Source organism: Procambarus clarkii, chromosome 4, assembly GCF_040958095.1.
Source record: "Procambarus clarkii isolate CNS0578487 chromosome 4, FALCON_Pclarkii_2.0, whole genome shotgun sequence".
Taxonomy (NCBI): Eukaryota; Metazoa; Arthropoda; class Malacostraca; order Decapoda; family Cambaridae; genus Procambarus; species Procambarus clarkii.
The window spans coordinates 4,677,405-4,703,962 of record NC_091153.1 but is presented as its reverse complement, the minus strand read 5'-3'; the positions used below and the strand labels follow the sequence as shown (position 1 = coordinate 4,703,962).

Genomic DNA, 26,558 nt, shown 5'->3' with positions numbered 1-26,558 from the left:
TAACAGAGATGTCACTCTTGGGAGATACAGGAACTCCTTCAGTAGGTTTTTTAGTTACATCAACTGGTAGAATATCCTCCTTGACGTCCTTGGAACTGACATCACTCTTAATGCTAACAGAGATGTCACTCTTGGGAGATACAGGAGCTTCTTCAGTTGGCTTTTTAGTTACATCAATTGGTAGAATATCCTTGACTTCCTTGGAACTGACATCACTCTTAATGCTAACAGAGATGTCACTCTTGGGAGATATAGGAGCTTCTTCAGTTGGCTTTTTCGTTACATCAATTGGTAGAATATCCTCCTTGACGTCCTTGGAACTGACATCACTCTTAATGCTAACAGAGATGTCACTCTTGGGAGATATAGGAGCTTCTTCAGTTGGCTTTTTGCTTACATCAATTGATTGAATATCCTCCTTGACGTCCTTGGAACTGACATCACTCTTAATGCTAACAGAGATGTCACTCTTTGGAGATACAAGAACTTCTTCAGTTGGCTGTTTAGTTACATCAACAGTCAGAATATCCTCCTTGACTTCCTTAGAACTGACATCACTCTTTGCACTAACAGAGATGTCACTCTTGGGAGATATAGGAGCTTCTTCAGTTGGCTTTTTCGTTACATCAATTGGTAGAATATCCTCCTTGATGTCCTTGGAACTGACATCACTCTTAATGCTAACAGAGATGTCACTCTTGGGAGATTTAGGAGCTTCTTCAGTTGGCTGTTTAGTAACATCAATTGGTAGAATATCCTCCTTGACTTCCTTGGAACTGACATCACTCTTTGCACTAACAGAGATGTCACTCTTGGGAGATATAGGAGCTTCTTCAGTTGGTTTCTTAGTTACATCAACAGTCAGAATATCCTCCTTGACTTCCTTGGAACTGACATCACTCTTTGCACTAACAGAGATTTCACTCTTGGGAGATATAGGAGCTTCTTCAGTTGGCTTTTTCGTTACATCAATTGGTAGAATATCCTCCTTGACGTCCTTCGAACTGACATCACTCTTAATGCTAACAGAGATGTCACTCTTGGGAGATATAGGAGCTTCTTCAGTTGGCTTTTTCGTTACATCAATTGGTAGAATATCCTCCTTGACTTCCTTGGAACTGACATCACTCTTAATGCTAACAGAGATGTCACTCTTGGGAGATATAGGAGCTTCTTCAGTTGGCTTTTTCGTTACATCAATTGGTAGAATATCCTCCTTGACGTCCTTGGAACTGACATCACTCTTAATGCTAACAGAGATGTCACTCTTTGGAGATACAGGAACTTCTTCAGTTGGCTTTTTAGTTAAATCAATTGGAAGAATGTCCTCCTTGACTTCCTTGGAACTAACATCACTCTTCGCACTAACAGAGATGTCACTCTTGGGAGATATAGGAGCTTCTTCAGTTGGCCTTTTCGTTACATCAATTCGTAGAATATCCTCCTTGACGTCCTTGGAACTGACATCACTCTTAATGCTAACAGAGATGTCACTCTTGGGAGATACAAGAACTTCTTCAGTAGGTTTTTTAGTTACATCAACTGGTAGAATATCCTCCTTGACGTCCTTGGAACTGACATCACTCTTAATGCTAACAGAGATGTCACTTTTGGGAGATACAGGAACTTCTTCAGTAGGTTTTTTAGTTACATCAACTGGTAGAATATCCTCCTTGACGTCCTTGGAACTGACATCACTCTTAATGCTAACAGAGATGTCACTCTTGGGAGATATAGGAGCTTCTTCAGTTGGCTTTTTAGTTACATCAATCGCAAGAATGTCCTCTTTTGCTTCTTTCGAACTAACATCACTCTTTGCACTTAGAGAACTGATGTCACTCTTTGCACTAATAGAGATGTCACTCCTGGGAGACAGTGGAATTTCTTCAGTGGTTACTTTTGATATGTCAACCCTGAGACTGTCTTCTTTTGCCTCTTTAGAACTGATGTCACTCCTACCACTAACAGAGATATCACTTCTTGGAGATACGTGAATTTCTTCTTCAGTTTTTGTAGATATATCTAATGCTAACCTGTCTTCCAAGGTGTCTATCCTAACTATATGAGTTCTCATGCTGACGGAAATGTAACTGCCAGCATATGCAACTTGTTCTATTGGTTTTTTGTCTTCATCATATTCTGAAATTTCATCCTTTAACTCCTTGGAACTGACTTCACTCTTTACGCTGACTGAGACGTCACTCTTCGGAGAAACTAGTGCTTCATCAGTGGGTTTTTTAGTTCCATCAATTGGTACGATGTCCTCCTTCGCCTCCATCGAACTAACATCACTCTTAACACTAACTGAGATGTCACTCTTTGGAGAAATTGGTGCTTCCTCAGCTGGTTTCTTAGTTACGTCAATTGTAATGATGTCCTCTTTGGTTTCCTTCGAACTGACATCACTCTTCACACTAACAGAGATGTCACTCTTTGGAGAAATTGGTGCTTCCTCAGCTGGTTTCTTAGTTACATCAATTGTTAAGATGTCCTCCTTTGCACTGACATCACTCTTTGCACTAACAGAGATGTCACTCTTTGGAGAAATTGGTGCTTCCTCAGTTGGTTTCTTAGTTACATCAATAGTTAAGATGTCCTCCTTAGCTTCCTTCGAACTGACATCACTCTTCACACTAACAGAGACGTCACTCTTTGGAGAGATTGGTACTTCCTCAGCTGGTTTCTTAGTTACATCAATTGTTAAGACATCACTCTTTGCACTAACAGAGACGTCGCTCTTTGGAGAAATTGGAGCTTCCTCAGTTGGTTTCTCAGTTACATCAATTATTAAGATGCCCTCCTTTGCACTGACATCACTCTTTGCACTAACAGAGATGTCACTCTTTGGAGAAATTGGCACTTCCTCAGCGGGTTTCTTAGTTACATCAATTGATAAGATGTCCTTCTTTGCACTGACATCACTCTTTGCACTAACAGAGATGTCACTCTTTGGAGAGATTGGTGCTTCCTCAGTTGGTTTCTTAGTTACATCAATTATTAAGATGCCCTCCTTTGCACTGACATCACTCTTTGCACTAACAGAGATGTCACTCTTTGGAGAAATTGGTACTTCCTCAGCGGGTTTCTTAGTTACATCAATTGTTAAGATATCCTCCTTTGCACTGACATCACTCTTTGCACTAACAGAGATGTCACTCTTTGGAGAAATTGGTGCTTCTTCAGTTGGTTCCTTAGTTACATCAATTGTTATGATGTCCTCCTTGGCTTCCTTCGAGCTGACATCACTCTTTGCACTAACAGAGACGTCACTCTTTGGAGAAACTGGTGCTTCCTCAATTGGTTTCTTAGTTACATCAATTGTTAAGATGTCCTCCTTTGTAATGACATCACTCTTTGCACTAACAGAGATATCACTCTTTGGAGAAATTGGTACTTCCTCAGCGGGTTTCTTAGTTACATCAATTGTTAAGATATCCTCCTTTGCACTGACATCACTCTTTGCACTAACAGAGATGTCACTCTTTGGAGAAATTGGTGCTTCCTCTGTTGTTTTTTTAGTCACATCAATTGTTAAGATGTCTTCCTTGCCTTCCTTCGAACTGACATCACTCTTTGCACTAATAGAGATGTCACTCTTTGGAGAAATTGGTGCTTCCTCAGCTGGTTTCTTAGTTACATCAATTGTTAAGATATCCTCCTTTGCACTGATATCACTCTTCACACTAACAGAGATGTCACTCTTTGGGGAAATTGGTGCTTCCTCAGCTAGTTTCTTAGTTACATCAATTGTTAAGATATCCTCCTTTGCACTGACATCACTCTTTGCACTAATAGAGATGTCACTCTTTGGAGAAATTGGTGCTTCCTCAGTAGGTTTCTTAGTTATATCAATTAATAAGATATCCTCCTTGGCTTCCTTTGAACTGACATCACTCTTTACACTAACTGAGATGTCACTCTTTGGAGAAATTGGTGCTTCCTCAGTTGGTTTCTTAGTTACATCAATTGATAAGATGTCCTCCTTTGCACTGACATCACTCTTTGCACTAATAGAGATGTCACTCTTTGGAGAAATTGGTGCTTCCTCAGTTGGTTTCTTAGTTATATCAATTAATAAGATGTCCTCCTTGGCTTCCTTTGAACTGACATCACTCTTTACACTAACAGAGATGTCACTCTTTGGAGAAATTGGTGCTTCTTCAGTTGGTTTCTTAGTTACATCAATTGTTATAATTTCTTCCTTGGCTTCCTTTGAACTGACATCACTCTTTACACTAACAGAGATGTCACTCTTTGGAGAAATTGGTGCTTCCTCAGTTGGTTTCTTAGTTACATCAATTGTTAAGATATCTTCCTTGGCTTCCTTCGAACTGACATCACTCTTTGTACTAATAGAGACGTCACTCTTTGGAGAAATTGGTGCTTCTTCCGTTGGTTTTTTAGTTACATCAATTGTTAATATATCCTCCATTGCAATGACATCACTCTTTACACTAACAGAGACGTCACTCTTTGGAGAAATTGGTGCTTCCTCAGTTGGTTTTTTAGATACATCAATTGTTAAGATATCCTCTTTTGCACTGACATCACTCTTCACACTAAGAGAGATGTCGCTCTTTGGGGAAATCGGTGCTTCCTCAGATGGTTTCTTAGTTACATCAATTGTTAAGATTTCTTCCTTGACTTCCTTCAAACTGACATCACTCTTCACACTTAGAGAGATGTCACTCTTTGGAGAAATTGGTGTTTCCTCTGTTGGTTTCTTAGTTACATCAATTGCTAGGATGTCCTCCTTTGCACTGACATCACTCTTTCCACTAATAGAGATGTCACTCTTTGGAGAAATTTGTGCTTCTTCCATTGGTTTCTTACTTACATCAATTGCTAGGATATCCTCCTTTGCACTGACATCACTCTTCACACTAACAGAGATGTCACTCTTTGGAGAAATTGGTGCTTCCTCAGATGGTTTCTTAGATACATCAATTAATAAGATATCCTCCTTGGCTTCCTTCGAACTGACATCACTCTTTATACTAACAGAGATATCACTCTTTGGAGAAATTGGTGCTGCCTCAGCTGGTTTCTTAGTTACATCAATTGCTAGGATATCCTCCTTTGCACTGACTTCACTCTTTGAACTAACAGAGATGTCACTCTTTGGAGAAATTGGGGCTTCTTCAATTGGCTTTTTAGCTACATCAATTTTTAAGATGTCTTCCTTGGCTTCCTTCGAACTGACATCACTCTTTACACTAACAGAGACGTCACTCTTTGGAGAAATTTGTGCTGCCTCAGTTGGTTTCTTAGTTACATCAATTGTTATGATATCCTCCTTGGCTTCCTTCAAACTAACATCACTCTTCACACTAAGAGAGACGTCACTCTTTGGAGAAATTGGTGCTTCCTCGGTTGGTTTCTTAGCTACATCAATTGTTAAGATGTCTTCCATCGCTTCCTTCGAACTGACATCACTCTTCACACTAACAGAGACGTCACTCTTTGGAGAAATCGGTGCTTCTTCAGCTGGTTTCTTAATTACATCAATTGTTAAGATGTCCTCCTTTGTACTGACATCACTCTTTGCACTAACAGAGATGTCACTTGTTGGAGAGATTGGTGCTTCCTCAGCTGGTTTCTTTGTTACGTCAATTGCTAGGATATCCTCCTTTGCACTGACATCACTCTTTACACTAACAGAGATGTCACTCTTTGGAGAAATTGGTGCTTCATCGATTATTTTTTTAGTTACATCAATTGTTAAGATGTCCTCCTTTGCACTGACATCACTCTTTGCACTAACAGAGATGTCACTCTTTGGAGAAATTGGTGCTTCCTCAGTTGGTTTCTTAGTTACATCAATTGTTAAGATGTCTTCCTTGGCTTCCTTTGAACTAACATCACTCTTCACACTAACAGAGATGTCACTCTTTGGAGAAATTGGTGCTTCCTCAATTGGTATTTTAGTTATATCAATTGTTAAGATGTCTTCCTTGGCTTCCTTTGAACTAACATCACTCTTCACACTAACAGAGATGTCACTCTTTGGAGAAATTGGTGCTTCCTCCGTTGGTTTCTTAGTTACATCAATTGTTATGATATCCTCCTTGGCTTCCTTCAAACTGACATCACTCTTCACACTAACAGAGACGTCGCTCTTTGGAGAAATTGGTGCTTCCTCAGTTGGTTTCTTAGTTACTTCAATTGTTAAGATATCCTCCTTTGCACTGACATCACTCTTTGCACTAACAGAGACGTCACTCTTTGGAGAGATTGGTGCTTCCTCAGTTGGTTTCTTAGTTACTTCAATTGTTAAGATATCCTCCTTTGCACTGACGTCACTCTTTGCACTAACAGAGACGTCACTCTTTGGAGAGATTGGTGCTTCCTCAGCTGGTTTCTTAGTTACATCAATTGTTAAGATTTCTTCTTTAGCTTCTTTCGAACTGACATCACTCTTCACACTAACAGAGACATCACTCTTTGGAGAAACTGGTGCTTCCTCAGTTGGTTTCTTAGTTACATCAATTGCTAGGATATCATCTTTTGCACTGACATCACTCTTCACACTAACAGAGACGTCACTCTTTGGAGAAATTGGTGCTTCCTCAATTGGTTTCTTAGTTACATCAAGTAATAAGATGTCCTCCTTTGCTTCCTTCAAACTGACATCACTCTTTACACTCACAGAGATGTCACTCTTTGGAGAAATTGGTGCTTCCTCTGTTGGTTTCTTAGTTACATCAATTTTTAGGATGTCCTCCTTTGTGCTGATATCACTCTTTGCACTAACAGAGATGTCACTCTTTGGAGAAATTGGTGCTTCCTCTGTTGGTTTCTTAGTTACATCAATTTTTAGGATGTCCTCCTTTGCACTGACATCACTCTTCACACTAACAGAAACGTCACTCTTTGGAGAAATTGGTGCTTCCTCAATTGGTTTCTTAGTTACATCAATTGTTATGATGTCCTCCTTGGCTTCCTTCGAACTGACATCACTCTTTGCACTAACAGAGATGTCACTCTTTGGAGAAATTGGTGCTTCCTCAGATGGTTTCTTAGTTATATCAATTAATAAGATGTCCTCCTTGGCTTCCTTTGAACTGACATCACTCTTTACACTAACAGAGATGTCACTCTTTGGAGAAATTGGTGCTTCTTCAGTTGGTTTCTTAGTTACATCAATTAATACGATGTCCTCCTTTGCACTGACATCACTCTTTGCACTAATAGAGATGTCACTCTTTGGAGAAATTGGTGCTTCCTCAGTTGGTTTCTTACTTAAATCAATTAATAAGATGTCCTCCTTGGCTTCCTTCGAACTGACATCACTCTTTACACTAACAGAGATGTCACTCTTTGGAGAAATTGGTGCTTCCTCAGTTGGTTTCTTAGTTATATCAATTAATAAGATGTCCTCCTTGGCTTCCTTTGAACTGACATCACTCTTTACACTAACAGAGATGTCACTCTTTGGAGAAATTGGTGCTTCTTCAGTTGGTTTCTTAGTTACATCAATTGTTATAATTTCTTCCTTGGCTTCCTTTGAACTGACATCACTCTTCACACTAACAGAGATGTCACTCTTTGGAGACGTCGGTGCTTCCTCAGTTGGTTTCTTAGTTACATCAATTGTTAAGATATCTTCCTTGGCTTCCTTCGAACTGACATCACTCTTTGTACTAATAGAGACGTCACTCTTTGGAGAAATTGGTGCTTCTTCCGTTGGTTTTTTAGTTACATCAATTGTTAATATATCCTCCATTGCAATGACATCACTCTTTACACTAACAGAGACGTCACTCTTTGGAGAAATTGGTGCTTCCTCAGTTGTTTTTTTAGATACATCAATTGTTAAGATATCCTCTTTTGCACTGACATCACTCTTCACACTAAGAGAGATGTCGCTCTTTGGGGAAATCGGTGCTTCCTCAGATGGTTTCTTAGTTACATCAATTGTTAAGATTTCTTCCTTGGCTTCCTTCGAACTGACATCACTCTTCACACTTAGAGAGATGTCACTCTTTGGAGAAATTGGTGTTTCCTCTGTTGGTTTCTTAGTTACATCAATTGCTAGGATATCCTCCTTTGCACTGACATCACTCTTTCCACTAATAGAGATGTCACTCTTTGGAGAAATTTGTGCTTCTTCCATAGGTTTCTTACTTACATCAATTGCTAGGATATCCTCCTTTGCACTAACATCACTCTTCACACTAACAGAGATGTCACTCTTTGGAGAAATTGGTGCTTCCTCAGACGGTTTCTTAGATACATCAATTAATAAGATATCCTCCTTGGCTTCCTTCGAACTGACATCACTCTTTATACTAACAGAGATATCACTCTTTGGAGAAATTGGTGCTGCCTCAGCTGGTTTCTTAGTTACATCAATTGCTAGGATATCCTCCTTTGCACTGACTTCACTCTTTGAACTAACAGAGATGTCACTCTTTGGAGAAATTGGGGCTTCTTCAATTGGCTTTTTAGCTACATCAATTTTTAAGATTTCTTCCTTGGCTTCCTTCGAACTGACATCACTCTTTACACTAACAGAGACGTAACTCTTTGGAGAAATTTGTGCTGCCTCAGTTGGTTTCTTAGTTACATCAATTGTTAAGATGTCCTCCTTTGTACTGACATCACTCTTTGCACTAACAGAGATGTCACTTTTTGGAGAGATTGGTGCTTCCTCAGCTGGTTTCTTAGTTACGTCAATTGCTAGGATATCCTCCTTTGCACTGACATCACTCTTTACACTAACAGAGATGTCACTCTTTGCACTAACAGAGATGTCACTCTTTGGAGAAATTGGTGCTTCTTCCGATGGTTTCTTAGTTACATCAATTGTTAAGATATCCTCCTTTGCACTTACATCACTCTTCACACTAAGAGAGACGTCACTCTTTGGAGAAATCGGTGCTTCCTCAGTTATTTTCTTAGTTACATCAATTGTTATGATATCCTCCTTGGCTTCCTTCAAACTAACATCACTCTTCACACTAACAGAGACGTCACTCTTTGGAGAAATTGGTGCTTCCTCGGTTGGTTTCTTAGTTACATCAATTGTTAAGATGTCCTCCTTTGTACTGACATCACTCTTTGCACTAACAGAGATGTCACTTGTTGGAGAGATTGGTGCTTCCTCAGCTGGTTTCTTAGTTACGTCAATTGCTAGGATATCCTCCTTTGCACTGACATCACTCTTTGCACTAACAGAGATGTCACTCTTTGGAGAAATTGGTGCTTCCTCAGTTGGTTTCTTAGTTACATCAATTGTTAAGATGTCTTCCTTGGCTTCCTTTGAACTAACATCACTCTTCACACTAACAGAGATGTCACTCTTTGGAGAAATTAGTGCTTCCTCAATTGGTATTTTAGTTACATCAATTGTTAAGATGTCTTCCTTGGCTTCCTTTGAACTAACATCACTCTTCACACTAACAGAGATGTCACTCTTTGGAGAAATTGGTGCTTCCTCCGTTGGTTTCTTAGTTACATCAATTGTTATGATATCCTCTTTGGCTTCCTTCAAACTGACATCACTCTTCACACTAACAGAGACGTCGCTCTTTGGAGAAATTGGTGCTTCCTCAGTTGGTTTCTTAGTTACTTCAATTGTTAAGATATCCTCCTTTGCACTGACGTCACTCTTTGCACTAACAGAGACGTCACTCTTTGGAGAGATTGGTGCTTCCTCAGCTGGTTTCTTAGTTACATCAATTGTTAAGATTTCTTCTTTTGCTTCTTTCGAACTGACATCACTCTTCACACTAACAGAGACATCACTCTTTGGAGAAACTGGTGCTTCCTCAGTTGGTTTCTTAGTTACATCAATTGCTAGGATATCATCTTTTGCACTGACATCACTCTTCACACTAACAGAGACGTCACTCTTTGGAGAAATTGGTGCTTCCTCAATTGGTTTCTTAGTTACATCAAGTAATAAGATGTCCCCCTTTGCTTCCTTCAAACTGACATCACTCTTTACACTCACAGAGATGTCACTCTTTGGAGAAATTGGTGCTTCCTCTGTTGGTTTCTTAGTTACATCAATTTTTAGGATGTCCTCCTTTGTGCTGACATCACTCTTCACACTAACAGAGACGTCACTCTTTGGAGAAATTGGTGCTTCCTCAATTGGTTTCTTAGTTACATCAATTGTTATGATGTCCTCCTTGGCTTCCTTCGAACTGACATCACTCTTTTCACTAACAGAGACGTCACTCTTTGGAGAAATTGGTGCTTCCTCAATTGGCTTCTTAGTTACATCAATTGTTATGATGTCCTCCTTAGCTTCTTTTGAACTGACATCACTCTTCCCACTAAGAGAGATGTCACTCTTTGGAGAAATTGGTGCTTCCTCAGTCGGTTTTTTTGTTACATCAATTGTTAAGATATCCTCCTTTGCACTGACATCACTCTTTACACTAACAGAGACGTCACTCTTTGGAGAAATTGGTGCGTCCTCAGTTTGTTTCGTAGTTACATCAATTAATACGATGTCCTCCTTTGCTTCCTTCAAACTGACATCACTCTTAACACTAACAGAGATGTCACTCTTTGGATAAATTGGTGCTTCTTCAGTTGATTCCTTAGTTACATCAATTAATACGATGTCCTCCTTTGCTTCCTTCAAACTGACATCACTCTTTACACTAACAGAGATGTCACTCTTTGGAGAAATTGGTGCTTCTTCAGTTGGTTCCTTAGTTACATCAATTAATACGATGTCCTCCTTTGCTTCCTTCAAACTGACATCACTCTTCACACTAAGAGAGACGTCACTCTTTGGAGAAATTGGTGCTTCCTCTGATGGTTTCTTAGTTACATCAATTGTTAAGATATCTTCCTTTGCACTGACATCACTCTTTACACTAACAGATACATCACTCTTTGGAGAAACTGGGGCTTCCTCAATTGGTTTCTTAGTTACATCAATTGTTAAGATATCCTCCTTTGCACTGACATCACTCTTTACACTAACAGAGACGTCACTCTTTGGAGAAATTGGTGCTTCCTCAGTTTGTTTTTTAGTTACGTCAATTGTTAAGATGTCTTCCTTGGCTTCCTTCGAACTGACATCACTCTTCACGCTAACAGAGATGTCACTCTTTGGAGAAATTGGTGCTTCCTCGACTGGTATCTTAGTTATATCAATTGTTAAGATATCCTCCTTTGCACTGACATCACTCTTTACACTAACAGAGACATCACTCTTTGGAGAAATTGGTGCTTCCTCAGTTGGTTTTTTAGTTACATCAATTGTTATGATATCCTCCTTGGCTTCCTTCGAACTGACATCACTCTTTATACTAACAGAGACGTCACTCTTTGGAGAAATTGGTGCTTCCTCAGTTGGTTTTTTAGTTACATCAATTGTTATGATGTCCTCCTTTGCACTTACATCACTCTTTGCACTAACAGAGACGTCACTCTTTGGAGAAACTGGAGCTTCTGTAAGACTTACTTCAGTAGTTATAAGGCCTATTTTATCTTTGGTACTAATATCACTAATTGTAGTAATATATAAGTCACTTTTGGGAGACACAGGAACTTTCTCCACTACCTTGCCATCTTCTTCTCGAGTTTCTTCTGGAATTTCTGTTATGCTTGCTTCTGTTACCTCCATTGCAATCTCTCTTTTGTATGTTTCAACAATTTCCTCCTTCTTAACCTTCAAATCTTCTTCAATTTTCTTTGTTACCGAAATCATTTCAGCTTCCACTTCCTTTACACTAATTTCTTCTGTAACAGCTTCAGGAATTTCTCTTTCTGGTGAAATTTTTACCATGTATTCCTTTTCTTCTGGTGTTAATTCTTTTTCTTTTAGTTCGACTTTTTCTTTTGGAGTAACTGCTTCCTTGATTTCTTTTTCTTCTAGTGTAACTTCCTTCTTGATTTCTTCTGGGGTAACTTCTTTCCTAACATCTTTCTCTGTTGTTGTAACTTCTGCTTTAGTCTCTTTCTCTTCTGGTATAATTTTCTTTTCAATTTCTTTTATTTCCAGTTCAACCTCTTTCTTTACTTCTTCTAGTGGTGAAATTTCTTTCTTTACTTCTTCTTTTGGTGAAATTTCTTTCTTTACTTCTTCTAATGGTGAAATTTCTCTCTTTACTTCTTCTTTTGGTGAAATTTCTTTCTTTACTTCTTCTTTTGGTGAAATTTCTTTCTTTACTTCTTCTAATGGTGAAATTTCTTTCCTTACTTCTTCTAATGGTGAAATTTCTTTCTGTACTTCTTCTAATGGTGAAATTTCTTTCTTTACTTCTTCTAATGGTGAAATTTCTTTCGTTACTTCTTCTTTTGTTGAAATTTCTTTCTTAACTTCTTCTTTAGGTGAAATTTCTTTCTTTACTTCTTCTAATGGTGAAATTTCTTTCTTTACTTCTTCTTTTGGTGAAATTTCTTTCTTTACTTCTTCTTTAGGTGAAATTTCTTTCTCTACTTCTTCTTTTGGTGAAATTTCTTTCTTTGCTTCTTCTTCAGGTGAAATTTCTTTCTCTACTTCTTCTTTTGGTGAAATTTCTTTCTTTACTTCTTCTAATGGTGAAATTTCTTTCTTAACTTCTTCTAATGGTGAAATTTCCTTCTCTACTTCTTCTTTAGGTGAAATTTCTTTCTTTTCTTCTTCTTTTGGTGAAATTTCTTTCTTTACTTCTTCTTTATGTGAAATTTCTTTCTCTACTTCTTCTTTTGGTGAAATTTCTTTCTTTACTTCTTCTTTAGGTGAAATTTCTTTCTCTACTTCTTCTTTTGGTGAAATATCTTTCTTTACTTCTTCTTTTGGTGAAATTTCTTTCTTTACTTCTTCTTTAGGGGAAATTTCTTTCTCTACTTCTTCTTTTGGTGAAATTTCTTTCTTTACTTCTTCTTTAGGTGAAATTTCTTTCTCTACTTCTTCTTTTGGTGAAATATCTTTCTTTACTTCTTCTTTTGGTGAAATTTCTTTCTTTACTTCTTCTTTAGGGGAAATTTCTTTCTCTACTTCTTCTTTTGGTGAAATTTCTTTCTTTACTTCTTCTTTGGGTGAAATTTCTTTCTTAACTTCTTCTAATGGTGAAATTTCTTTCTTTACTTCTTCTAATGGTGAAATTTCTTTCTTTACTTCTTCTTTGGGTGAAATTTCTTTCTCTACTTCTTCTTTGGGTGAAATTTCTTTCTCTACATCTTCTTTGGGTGAAATTTCTTTCTCTACTTCTTCTTTGGGTGAAATTTCTTTCTTTACTTCTTCTTTTGGTGAAATTTCTTTCTTTACTTCTTCTTTTGGTGAAATTTCTTTCTTTACTTCTTCTAATGGTGAAATTTCTTTCTTTACTTCTTCTAATGGTGAAATTTCTTTCTCTACTTCTTCTTTTGGTGAAATTTCTTTCTTTACATCTTCTTTTGGTGACATTTCTTTCTTTACTTCTTCTTTTGGTGAAATTTCTTTTGCTACTTCTTCTTTTGGTGAAATTTCTTTCTTTACTTCTTCTTTGGGTGAAATTTCTTTCTTTACTTCTTCCTTTGGTGAAATTTCTTTCTCTACTTCTTCTTTTGGTGAAATTTCTTTCTTTACTTCTTCTAATGGTGAAATTTCTTTCGCTACTTCTTCTTTTGGTGAAATTTCTTTCTTTAATTCTTCTTTGGGTAAAATTTCTTTCTTTACTTCTTCTAATGGTGAAATTTCTTTCTTTACTTCTTCTAATGGTGAAATTTCTTTCTTTACTTCTTCTTTGGGTGAAATTTCTTTCTTTACTTCTTCTAATGGTGAAATTTCTTTCTTTACTTCTTCTTTTGGTGAAATTTCTTTCTTTACTTCTTCTTTGGGTGAAATTTCTTTCTTTACTTCTTCTAATGGTGAAATTTCTTTCTCTACTTCTTCTTTTGGTGAAATTTCTTTCTTTACTTCTTCTAATGGTGAAATTTCTTTCGCTACTTCTTCTTTTGGTGAAATTTCTTTCTTTAATTCTTCTTTGGGTAAAATTTCTTTCTTTACTTCTTCTAATGGTGAAATTTCTTTCTTTACTTCTTCTAATGGTGAAATTTCTTTCTTTACTTCTTCTTTTGGTGAAATTTCTTTCTCTACTTCTTTTGGTGAAATTTCTTTCTCTACTTCTTCTTTTGGTGAAATTTCTTTCTTTACTTCTTCTTTTGGTGAAATTTCTTTCTCTACTTCTTCTTTTGGTGAAATTTCTTTCTTTACTTCTTCTAATGGTGAAATTTCTTTCTCTACTTCTTTTGGTGAAATTTCTTTCTCTACTTCTTCTTTTGGTGAAATTTCTTTCTTTACTTCTTCTTTTGGTGAAATTTCTTTCTCTACTTCTTCTTTTGGTGAAATTTCTTTCTTTACTTCTTCTTTTGGTGAAATTTCTTTCTCTACTTCTTTTGGTGAAATTTCTTTCTCTACTTCTTCTTTTGGTGAAATTTCTTTCTTTACTTCTTCTAATGGTGAAATTTCTTTCTTTACTTCTTCTAATGGTGAAATAACTTTCTTTAACTCAAGTGTAAAGCCTTCCTTGTCTACTGCTGTAACTTCTTTCTTATCCTCTTTTTCTTCTGTTACTACTTCTTTGTCTTTTGGGGTAATTTCTTTTTTAATCTCCTTTTCTTCTGGTGTCACTTCTTTCTTTATTTCTTTTTCTTCTGGTGTAACTTCTTTCTTTACTTCTTTTTCTTCTGGTGTAACTTCTTTCTTTACTTCTTTTTCTTCTGGTGTGACTTCTTTCTTTACTTCTTTTTCTGTTGGGGTAACTTCTTTCTTTACTTCTTTTTCTTCTGGTGTGACTTCTTTCTTTACTTCTTTTTCTTCTGGTGTGACTTCTTTCTTTACTTCTTTTTCTTCTGTTGTAACTTCTTTCTTTACTTCTTTTTCTTCTGGTGTGACTACTTTCTTTACTTCTTTTTCTTCTGGTGTGACTTCTTTCTTTACTTCTTTTTCTTCTGGTGTGACTTCTTTCTTTACTTCTTTTTCTTCTGGTGTGACTTCTTTCTTTACTTCTTTTTCTGTTGGGGTAACTTCTTTTTCTTCTGGTGTAATTTTCTTTTCTTTTGGGGTAATTTCTTTTTCTTCTATTTTTTCTATTGGTATATGTTCTGGTTTCACAACTAGTTTTTCTTCAGGGGAAACCTCCTCTACTTCCTTGACTTCTTTTCTAACTGGAATGTCGGCTTCCTTCTTAACTTCTTCTTCTGTAAGTTCAGCTTCCTTTTCTGTGATTTCATCTTTCTTCAATTTCTTATGTGTTTCGATATATTCAATAATTTCCTCTCTTGTCCAGGCTAATATTTTGCCTCTTTTTATTTCCTGAGTTTGAATATATTCAATTATTTCTTCAATAGTCCAGCCTAACCGTATTCTTTCCTCAATTTCTTCAATGATTTCTGTTCGCTTTACAAGTGTCTCTATTTCAGTGACTAAAGTTTTTGTAACATCTTCAACTCTCTCTTCCTTTTCTTCCCTGTCTGACACAATTTCTCTTTCTCTGGGTATGTACTGACTTGGTGCTTTAGCTTCTTGAATAACGTCTCTTTCAGAAATATCACTTTCTTCTGAAATATCTTTAATGTCTTTGGTAATTTCAGCCTCTTTTTCTTCTAAAGTAACTTCTTTACTTATTTCTGGTTCAGGAATTTCTTTTTCCTCCTTGGGAATAGGCTCTTTTACTTCTTTAATAACTTCTTTCTCTGCTATTTCTTTTTCTTCTAAGGTTACTTCATGTATTTTCATGACTTCTTTTTCTTCTCTAATTTCCATTGTCTCTCGTCGTTTTCTTTCTTGTGTTTCAATATACTCAATAATTTCCTCTCTTGACCAGCCTAATATCTTTCCTCTTCTTGTCTCTTGTATTTCAATGTATTCAATTATTTCCTCAATTGTCCAGCCTAATTGTATTCTCTCTTCAATTTCTTCAATAATTTCTCTTCGTTTTACAATTGCCTCTGTTTCTGTGAATAAAGTCTCACCTGCATCCTTTATTATCTCCACTTTTTCTACTAATTCCTCAGTTACCATTTCCTTTATTTCTGCTTTTTCTTTCGGGATTTCTTCTGTTGGTTCCTTTTCTTTTTTAATATCGGGAACTTCCTTTCGTGTGATTTCTTCAACAAATTCTTTAATATCTTTGGAAACTTCATCTTCTTTCTTGATTTCTTTTTCTACCAGTATAGGTTCAACTATCTTTACTTCAACTCCAGGAATTAGTTTTTCTTCCTTTGGAAGTTCATATAATTTCTTTAACTCTTTTTCAGGGAGTTCTTTTTCTTCTTTGAGAACTTCATCAATTTTCTTTACTTCTTTTTCCTCTGGCGAGAGATCAGCCTTCTTTATTTCCTTTTCAGGAATTTCTAATTCCTCTTTTGGAATTTCATCTTTTTTCTCTACTTCTTCAGCTTCAATAATCTCTTGTCTTTTCAATTCTTGTGTTTCAATAAACTCGACAATTTGCTCCCTTGTCCAGCATAGTATCTTTCCTCTTCTTGTCTCTTGAATTTCAATGTATTCGATAATTTCTTCAACTGTCCAGCCTAATTGTATTCTCTCTTCAATTTCCTCTAGAATTTCTCTTCGCTTTACAACTATCTCTGTTTCTGTGACAATTCTCTTACTGACATCCTCTATTGCTTCCTCCTTTTCTACTCTCTCCTGTGTTACAATCTCCTTACTAACTATTTCTTCTGTGATTTCTTTAGTTGGTACTTTCACTTCTTTAACAATGTCTTTGTCAGGAGTTTCTTTTTCTTTAGTAATGACTTCTGTTGGTACTTTTTCTTCTTTAAGAATATCTTTGTCAAGTACTTCCTGTTCTTTAGTGATGACTTCTGTTGGTACTTTTTCTTCTTTAACAATATCTTTGTCAGGTACTTCCTTTTCTTTAGTGATGACTTCTGTTGGTACCTTTTCTTCTTTAACAATAACAATGTCAGGTACTTCTTTTTGCTTAATTTCTTCAATAATTTCTTTTTCTTCTTTAGGAAGCTCATCTACCTTCTTTACTTCTTCTTCTGGTGAAACTTCAACTTTCTTTGCTTCTTCTGAAATCTTTTCTTCTGGGAGTTTCTCGTCTTTCTTGAATTCGGTGTCAATAGGTTCCTTTTCTTCTGTGACTTCATCTGCTTTCTTTACCTTCATTTCATCAACTAGAACCTTCTCTGGTTCTTTTTGTTCTAGGGTAACGTCAGGTGCCTTCACTTCTTTGTGAATTTCTGCCTCTTCAAGTAGAATTACATCTACTTTCTTTAATTCTTTCTCAACTTCACTTTCTACCTCAGCTTCCACTTCAACTCTTTCTCGTCGTTTTTCTTGAGTTTCAATATACTCAATAATTTCCTCCCTTGTCCAGCCAAGTATCTTTCCTCTTCTTGCCTCTTGAATTTCAATGTATTCAATTATTTCCTCGACTGTCCAGCGTAATCTAATTCTCTCTTCAATTTCTTCAATGATTTCTCTTCGCTTTACTGTTGTCTCTGTTTCAGTGACCATCGTCTTTTTGACATCTTCTACTTCAGCCTTAGTTTCTTTTAACTCCACAGGCACAATTTCTTGTCTTACTTCCTTTTCTCTTGCAATGACATCTGTTGGCACTTTTACTTCTTCAAGAATGTCCTTGTCGGGAACTTCTTTTTCCTTGATGATGACTTCTTCTGGTGCTTTTTCTTCTTTAAGAATGTCTTTGTCAGGAACTTCCTTTTCTTTGGCAATGACTTCTGTTGGTACTTTTTCTTCTTTAAGAATATCTTTGTCAGGAACTTCCTTTTCTTTGGTGATGACTTCTTCTGGTACTTTATCTTCTTTAAGAATGTCTTTGTCAGGGACTTCTTTTTCTTTGACAATGACTTCTTCTGGTACTTTTTCTTCTTTAAGAATGTCTTTGTCAGGAACTTCCTTTTCTTTGACAATGACTTCTTCTGGTACTTTTTCTTCTTTAAGAATGTCTTTGTCAGGAACTTCTTTTTCTTTGACAATAACTTCTTCTGGTACTTTTTCTTCTTTTAGAATGTCTTTGTCAGGGACTTCTTTTTCTTTGACAATGACTTCTGTTGGTACTTTTTCTTCTTTAAGAATTTCTTTGTCGGGAACTTCCTTTTCTTTGGTGATGACTTCTGTTGGTACTTTTTCTTCTTGAAGAATGACTTTGTCAGGAACTTCCTTTTCTTTGGTGATGACTTCTTCTGGTACTTTTTCTTCTTTAAGAATGTCTTTGTCAGGAACTTCTTTTTCTTTGACAATGACTTCTGTTGGTACTTTTTCTTCTTTAACAATATATTTGTCAAGTACTTCCTGTTCTTTAGTGATGACTTCTGTTGGTACTTCTTCTTCTTTAACAATATCTTTGTCAGGTACTTCTTTCTCTTTAGTGATGACTTCTGTTGGTACCTTTTCTTCTTTAACAATAACAATGTCAGGTACTTCTTTTTGCTTAATTTCTTCAATAATTTCTTTTTCTTCTTTTGGAAGCTCATCTACCTTCTTTACTTCTTCTTCTTCTGGTGAAACTTCAACTTTCTTTGCTTCTTCTGAAATCTTTTCTTCTGGGAGTTTCTCATCTTTCTTGAATTCTGTGTCAATAGGTTCCTTTTCTTCTGTGACTTCATCTGCTTTCTTTACCTTCATTTCATCAACTACAACCTTCTCTGGTTCTTTTTGTTCTAGGGTAACCTCAGGTGCCTTCACTTCTTTGTGAATTTCTGCCTCTTCAAGTAGAATTACATCTACTTTCTTTAATTCTTTCTCAACTTCACTTTCCTCCTCAGCTTCCACTTCAACTCTTTCTCGTCGTTTTTCTTGAGTTTCAATATACTCAATAATTTCCTCCCTTGTCCAGCCAAGTATTTTTCCTCTTCTTGCCTCTTGAATTTCAATGTATTCAATTATTTCCTCGACTGTCCAGCGTAATCTAATTCTCTCTTCAATTTCTTCAATGATTTCTCTTCGCTTTACTGTTGTCTCTGTTTCTGTGACCATCGTCTTTTTGACATCTTCTATTTCCTCCTTAGTTTCTTTTAACTCCACAGGCACAATTTCTTGTTTTACTTCCTTTTCTCTTGCAATGACATCTGTTGGCACTTTTACTTCTTCAAGAATGTCTTTGTCAGGAACTTCTTTTTCTTTGACAATGACTTCTTCTGGTACTTTTTCTTCTTTAAGAATGTCTTTATCAGGAACTTCTTTTTCTTTGACAATGACTTCTGTTGGTACTTTTTCTTCTTTAAGAATGTCTTTATCAGGAACTTCTTTTTCTTTGACAATGACTTCTTCTGGTACTTTTTCCTCTTTAAGAATGTCTTTGTCAGGAACTTCTTTTTCTTTGACAATGACTTCTGTTGGTACTTTTTCTTCTTTAAGAATGTCTTTGTCAGGAACTTCCTTTTCTTTGGTGATGACTTCTTCTGGTACTTTTTCTTCTTTAAGAATGTCTTTATCAGGAACTTCTTTTTCTTTGACAATGACTTCTGTTGGTACTTTTTCTTCTTTAAGAATGTCTTTGTCAGGAACTTCCTTTTCTTTGGTGATGACTTCTTCTGGTACTTTTTCTTCTTTAAGAATGTCTTTGTCAGGAACTTCTTTTTCTTTGACAATGACTTCTGTTGGTACTTTTTCTTCTTTGAGAATGTCTTTGTCAGGAACTTCCTTTTCTCTGGTGATGACTTCTTCTGGTACTTTTTCTTCTTTGAGAATGTCTTTGTCAGGAACTTCCTTTTCTTTGGTGATGACTTCTTCTGGTACTTTTTCTTCTTTAAGAATGTCTTTGTCAGGAACTTCTTTTTCTTTGACAATGACTTCTGTTGGTACTTTTTCTTCTTTGAGAATGTCTTTGTCAGGAACTTCCTTTTCTTTGGTGATGACTTCTTCTGGTACTTTTTCTTCTTTGAGAATGTCTTTGTCAGGAACTTCTTTTTCTTTGACAATGTCTTCGGTTGGTACTTTTTCTTCTTTGAGAATGTCTTTGTCAGGAACTTCTTTTTCTTTGACAATGACTTCTGTTGGTACTTTCTCTTCTTTAAGAATGTCTTTGTCAGGAACTTCTTTTTCTTTGACAATTACTTCTGTTGGTACTTTTTCTTCTTTAAGAATGTCTTTGTCAGGAACTTCCTTTTCTTTGGTGATGACTTCTTCTGGTACTTTTTCCTCTTTAAGAATGTCTTTGTCAGGAACTTCTTTTTCTTTGACAATGACTTCTGTTGGTACTTTTTCTTCTTTGAGAATGTCTTTATCAGGAACTTCCTTTTCTTTGGTGATGACTTCTTCTGGTACTTTTTCTTCTTTAAGAATGTCTTTGTCAGGAACTTCTTTTTCTTTGACAATGACTTCTTCTGGTACTTTTTCTTCTTTAAGAATGTCTTTGTCAGGAAGTTCTTCTGTAATTTCAGCTTCAATTTTATCTTGTATTCTCCTTTCTTGAGTTTCAACATACTCAATAATTTCTTCTCTTGTCCACCCTAGTATCTTTCCTCTTCTTGTCTCTTGTATTTCAATGTATTCAATTATTTCTTCAACTGTCCAGCCAATTCGTATTCTTTCTTCAATTTCCTCTATGATTTTTCTTTGTCTTATGATTGTTTCTGTTTCTGTGACTAATGTCTTACTGACATCCTCTATTAGCACCTCCTTTCCTTTTATCTCCTCTGTCACAAGATCCTTAATTACTTCTTTTTCTTTGGGGATTTCTTCTGTTAGTATTCTTTCTTCTTTAGCAATAGCTTCAGGTGCAACCTCTTTGGGAATTTCTTTTACATCTTTAGGGAGCATGACTAAATCCTTGTCTTCTTCTGGAGATTCTACTTTCTTTACTTCTTTTTCTGGAATTTCAAAAGGTTCCTCTTCTTTAGGTATTTCTGGTAACTTCTTTACTTCTTTTTCACCCAGTGTTACTTGGGCTACTTCTTTCACCTCTTTTTCAAGAGATTCTTTTTCTTCTGTAATAAATGCAATTTTCTCCTCTTCTTCTGCAACTTCAACTTTCTTTGCTTCTTTTTCATAAATTTTCTTTTCTTCTGTATCTTCAACTTCAACCTTCTCTCTTATTCTTCTTTCTTGTATTTCAATATATTCAATAATTTCCTCTCTTGCCCATCCTAATATCTTCCCTCTTCTGCTTTCTTGTATTTCAATATATTCAATAATTTCTTCCGTAGTCCAACCCAACTGTATTCTTTCTTCAATTTCCTGAATTAGTTCATTCTGTTTTATATCTTCAACATGAATTTTTTTAAGAACTTCCGTTTTAGGGATTTCTTCAACAATTTCTTGTACTTTGGTAACTTCTTTGACTGCCTTTAGCTCCTCGTCTTTCAGAACCTTTACCTCCTTTTCTGCTTTTATAACCACTGCTTCCTCCATTACCTCTAGGTCTCTTGGTTCTTCCTTTTTGGCAACTTCTACTGCAATCACCTTCTTTTCTACACTTGGAATTTCTTCCTTCTTTTTTAGCTCTACTGCTACAATTTCTTTTTCTTCTTTGCTTTCTTCTTCTTTAATAATCTTCTTTTCTACTACTTCCTTAATTTCATCTTCAATTATTTCTCTCCTTCTTTCATAGGTGTCAATATATTCAATTATTTCCTCTCTTGCCCATCCTAATATCTTTCCTCTTTTTCTTTCTTGTATTTCAATGTATTCGATTATTTCCTCCCTTGTATATCCTGATCGCAATCTTTCTTCAATTTCATTAATGATTTCAGTTCGTTTGACATCTTCAAATTGTATTTCTTCTTTAACAACATCTTTTTCAGGCACTTCTTTTTCTGAAATTTCTTCTGAAATTTCTTTAACTTCTTCTTCTTCAATAATCTCCTTTTCTTCTTCTTTAATTTCATCTTCAATTCTTTCTCTCCTTCTTTCATAGGTGTCAATATATTCAATTATTTCCTCTCTTGCCCATCCTAATATCTTTCCTCTTTTTCTTTCTTGTATTTCAATGTATTCAATTATTTCCTCCCTTGTATATCCTGATCGCAATCTTTCTTCAATTTCATTAATGATTTCAGTTCGTTTGACATCTTCAAATTGTATTTCTTCTTTAACAACATCTTTTTCAGGCACTTCTTTTTCTGAAATTTCTTCTGAAACTTCTTTAACTTCTTCTTCTTCTACCTTTTCTTCTTTCTTGACAACTTCTACTTTCTTCTCTTCTTTTAAAACTTTCTCATCTTTTATTACTTCTTTTTCAACAATTTCCATTTCTTCTTCGGTAACTTTCTCTCTCCTTCTTTCTTGAATGTCAATATATTCAATAATTTCCTCCCTTGCCCATCCTAATATCTTTCCTCTACTTCTTTCCTGTATTTCAATATATTCAATAATTTCCTCTCTTGTCCAGCCTAACTGTATTCTCTCTTCAATTTCTTGAATCATTTCAGTTCGCTTAACATCTTGAAGTTTTGTTTCTTCTTCTTTAACAATATCTTTTACGAGAATTTCTTCTAATGCAATTTTTTCAGAAACCTCCTCTATTTCTTTGATTTTTTCTTCTAACTTAGTTTCTTCCTTTTCAACAATTTCTCTTTTCTCTGTAATTACTTCTTCACGCTTCACTTCTTTTTCGACAATTTCCTTTTCTTCCTTTATTACTTCCTCTTTTGTAATAATTTTTTCCTCCTCAACAAATTTGTCTGTAGTTATCTTTGCTTCAATTTCAGAATCAATTGTTTCGACAGTCTCCTCAATTACAGTTTCTTCCACAACTTCCTTTTGCTCCAATACTGTTGTCTCAATTGTTTCTGCTTTATAAATCTGATCTTTTTCCATCATTTCAGTAATCTCCTTCTCTCTGACCTCGACCACTTCCTTGTCTTCGAATTCTAGTTCATCAATTTCTTTTTCTTCTTTGTCCCTCTTTTCTTTTTCAGGAACCTTTTCAAGTTCAAGTTCTTCATATGCTGTAATCACTTTCATTGGTTTCTCATCTTTCACAACAGGCAACTCTTGAACCTCCTCCATTTCACAAGGAATAGGCGCTGGAGGCATTACCTTAATTGGTTCTTCTGTAACTCCTAGGGTTTGAGCAATGTCTTTTAAAAGCTCAGCTTTGTCTAATTTCTTGGCAATTTCAGTAGTTTCAGTAATTATCTCACCTTTTCTAATTACTTCAGTCTCAGCAGTAGCTTTGAATTCTGCATATTTTGCCTCAAATTCATCTAATGACTTTGAGGGTTTTTCCTCCTTTGACATTTCGTCTTTCTCAAGCTCTTCTTCAACTTCACTTTCTTTTGAAATTTCCTTTGCAATCTCTTTTTCGAACTTTTCAGCCATTATTTCTTCTCTGATCAGTAATTCTCCCTTAACTTCTATCATAGGTGAGCCTACATCAAGATCTTCCTCAATATCCTTATCATAGATATCATGTTCACTCGATTCTACCTCCTCATGAATTGGAAGATCATCCACTTCATCTGGTGTCTTTATTATCTCTCTTGGATGAATTGGTGGAGCAGAAGGTTTGAATATAGCTTCTGGGAGTGATGTTGGAATCATTATATCTTCCTTGGCCTTTGGGCTAGGTTCTTTTGGATAGGTTTCCTCTTTAGTTTCAGCAGCAGGAATGGCAAATCCAGTGAATAATCCACGGATTGGTTTTTCTTCATATTTTTCTTTATATTCTGTGAGTTTTGCACTGCTGGGTAAAGTAGCATATGCATCTCTATCTTCTGTCTCAATTTTATCATAAATATCTTCTGCTTCATGTTTTTCTTCTAGTTTTGCAATGTCTCTGTCTCTTTCTTCCAGATGATAAATTTCTTCTTCTTTTTTCATCTTTTCGGCCCCATCCTCTTTTTCTTCAATGCTTACTTTCTCTTCATCTTCAAGGACTTCCTCCTCTTCATCAACTTTAATTTCTTCTTTAATTTTTCCTATCTTTTCAATATCTTCCTCTGCTTCTCTCTCCTCTATCTCTTCTTCTTCTTCCTCCTCCTCTTCCTCTTCTTCCTCTTCTTCTTCTTCTTCTTCCTCTTCCTCCTCTTCTTCAATGTCCTTTTCAGCTTCTAAGTGCTCTTCAACTTCTTCAATTACATCTTCTTTTTCAACATGTTCAACAACTCCTTCTTCATGCAGAATAAGAGAATCTTTCTCTTCCTCTTCAAGATGATGTTTATCAATAATTTCAAATGTATCTTCATCTAACTTGATTTCCTGTACTCCTGGAATGTTGGCAATGTCAGAGATGCGGTCCTCTTCATCTTGATCTGGAACAAGCATTAGGTCAGCCTCTTTCAAAGGTGCAACAATTTCTTCAACATCTTCACGATCAGCAGCGGCTTCCACCACAGCAACGCCTGACACTGCTGCGGCCATAACTCCAGCTTTCACAGCTGCACCAGTAATGATCTTTTTCATTGGTCCATCTGGCTTGGGTACAGGAGGTTTCTCTATCTTTTTGGATTTCAGAGCTCTACCAGGTGCAGCCTGCTTGACTGCAGGCCTTGGTACTGATGGCTTTGGTTTCAATTCCTTCTTAGCTGCTTCAGCAGCCTTTGCCGCTCTGTTTTTGTCATCAACTAGTTTCTTGTGCGTGACCTCCCGAGGAGTGGTTGGAGTAGTCTTAGAGACCATTTTTCTTTCAGCACGTGGTGCTTTAGGAACTGCAGGTTTGAGTGGTCTAACTTCACCATTCACCTTCTCCTCCTTCTCTGGTGCAGTGATTTTCTTAAGACGTCTTTTCGCTTCAGGAGTGACAGATTTTTTTGGAGTACCTGCTTCATCAACAGGCTTCTTTATTCTTCTGATTTTTCTTTCCTTTACCTCTGGTTTCTTATCAGAAGGTTCAACTTCTTTCTTTTCATCAGCTTCTACTTTGCGTTCTCTTCTTTCTTTTCTTTCAAGGCTTTTTCTGTCTTTGACTTTTCTTTCAATACGTTGTGTTCTTTCTTCAATTCTTGTTCTCCTGTCACCTGTATCTATGCGTGATTCAACCTTAGGCTTTCTGTATTTTTTCGGTCTGTCAGGGGCACCAGATTCTTTAACTTTCTTTAGTTTTGGCTTTGGTTTTTCCTTAATATATTTAGTCTGTTCAATTTCAAGAGAGGATTCTCTCTCTTCACCAGTCACAACACCAGATTCAGCGGAAACCAAAGATGCTTCCTTAACGTCTAATGGTTCAATCTCTGGTAGGTCTCTAATTTCAGCTTCTATTGCTTGTATTCTCGTTTCTAAGTCAATTGCTCTAGTTTCTATTGGTTCTTTAGGTACTTCTTTTTGTTCTATATACTTTTCTGCCTCTATTGTAGGCTCAGTTATCTTAGTATCTAGTCTAGGAGACTCCTTGGTAACTGTTGTGTCTGTAACATCTTCTGCTATTCTAAGATCTTCTTTGGTTTCAGTGACTTCTGAGATTATTTGTTTGTCTTCGGTAGTTTCTAAAGAATCAATGGTAATGTCATGGCCATTTATCTTCTCCTTGGTTTCTTCAAGTTCAGATGTAACTTTCTCTTCCTTACGATCTTCGATCTTCTCTTTCTTTGTATCTCGTTTAATGGTTTTCTTTTCAATCTTCCGTTCAATTTTTCTTTCCTTTTTGGACTCAATAATTTTTTTATCTTGATATTCTGATCTTTCAATCTTCAACCTTCTTCTTTCTTCTCGACTGATAGATCGATCAACTCTTTCCCGTCTTAGTCTATGTGTTGGCGGGGATGGACTTACAGTTTTCGTTGGTTTAGTATCTGCTAATAACTTCTCCATTGTCTTTGTGCTTTTGCGTTCCTCTGCTGCTGCTTTAATGGACTTTGCAGAGCATGTTGGATACTTGAGATATTCTAAATTCCGCAACCTTTCAAGGCCTTCGAATATTTTGTGTTGGGGAGTGCTTCCAGGGAAAAGAATTCTAGTAATTGTGTCATTTGGGTCATTTGGTTGCCATATCAATAGTGCACATATAGAAGTGAGATTTGTTAGTGGACAAGGAAAAACTCTATCACCAATTTTGTATGAGGTAAAACCCATGTCAGACGCAATCACTTCATTGTTCCACCTTTGCATGAACTCACGCACTTCTTTACTGTCTCTAGAAGGATTTATCACATACATATCAAGTTTTCCATGCCCTACCTTATGATATAAATTAATTGGTTCCATGGCATTGTCACGGAAACACAAGTGAGGTTTTAAACTAATTTGTCTCAAATTTTCTCGTAATAAGTGTCCTTCGTCCCAAACATTAATAAGTAGTGGGTCTCTGTCTTTGTCACCGTCAGGGGACTTTAAAGAACCAGCAACATTACAAAACGTATGTCCGATCTGTGGATACACTGAACTTAGTGCTTTTCTACGAATAACATTAGTGATGCCCATTAGATTAGAGCTGTTAAGTCTCGTAATCAGGACTGCATCGAGACGATCAAGATGGCGTGTGAAATCCCAGAAACATGCCTTGTAGTTATATCCACCATCCACAAGCATGTTAAAACCGTTGACGCCGAAGAGAGCGGAGTCACCTTGACCACCAGGGAACACGTAGAGAGTGGGGCGAGAGAATCTTATGTTGCCCACGATGTCAGAGGGCTCGAGTAGGTCTTCAATGGGTATGCTACTGAGGAACTGTGACAGGTAGTGAACGAAAGTTGAGATGCCGGGGGTGATCTCAATCTTGTCATCCGGGTTCACTGTCACACGACATAGTTTG

At 36.4% G+C, this 26,558-nt stretch overlaps 1 protein-coding gene across 2 annotated transcripts in view; it reads right to left on the bottom strand.

Moving 5' to 3' along the window:
• The window catches only part of LOC123751782 (titin), a 184,479-nt gene that overhangs the window by 16,074 nt on the left and 141,847 nt on the right, over positions 1–26,558 (bottom strand). For both annotated transcript variants that reach the window (XM_069332467.1, XM_069332473.1), the window contains exon 5: positions 1–26,558. This exon is cut by the window's left edge. In XM_069332467.1, the coding sequence (XP_069188568.1) occupies positions 1–26,558 (26,558 nt within the window).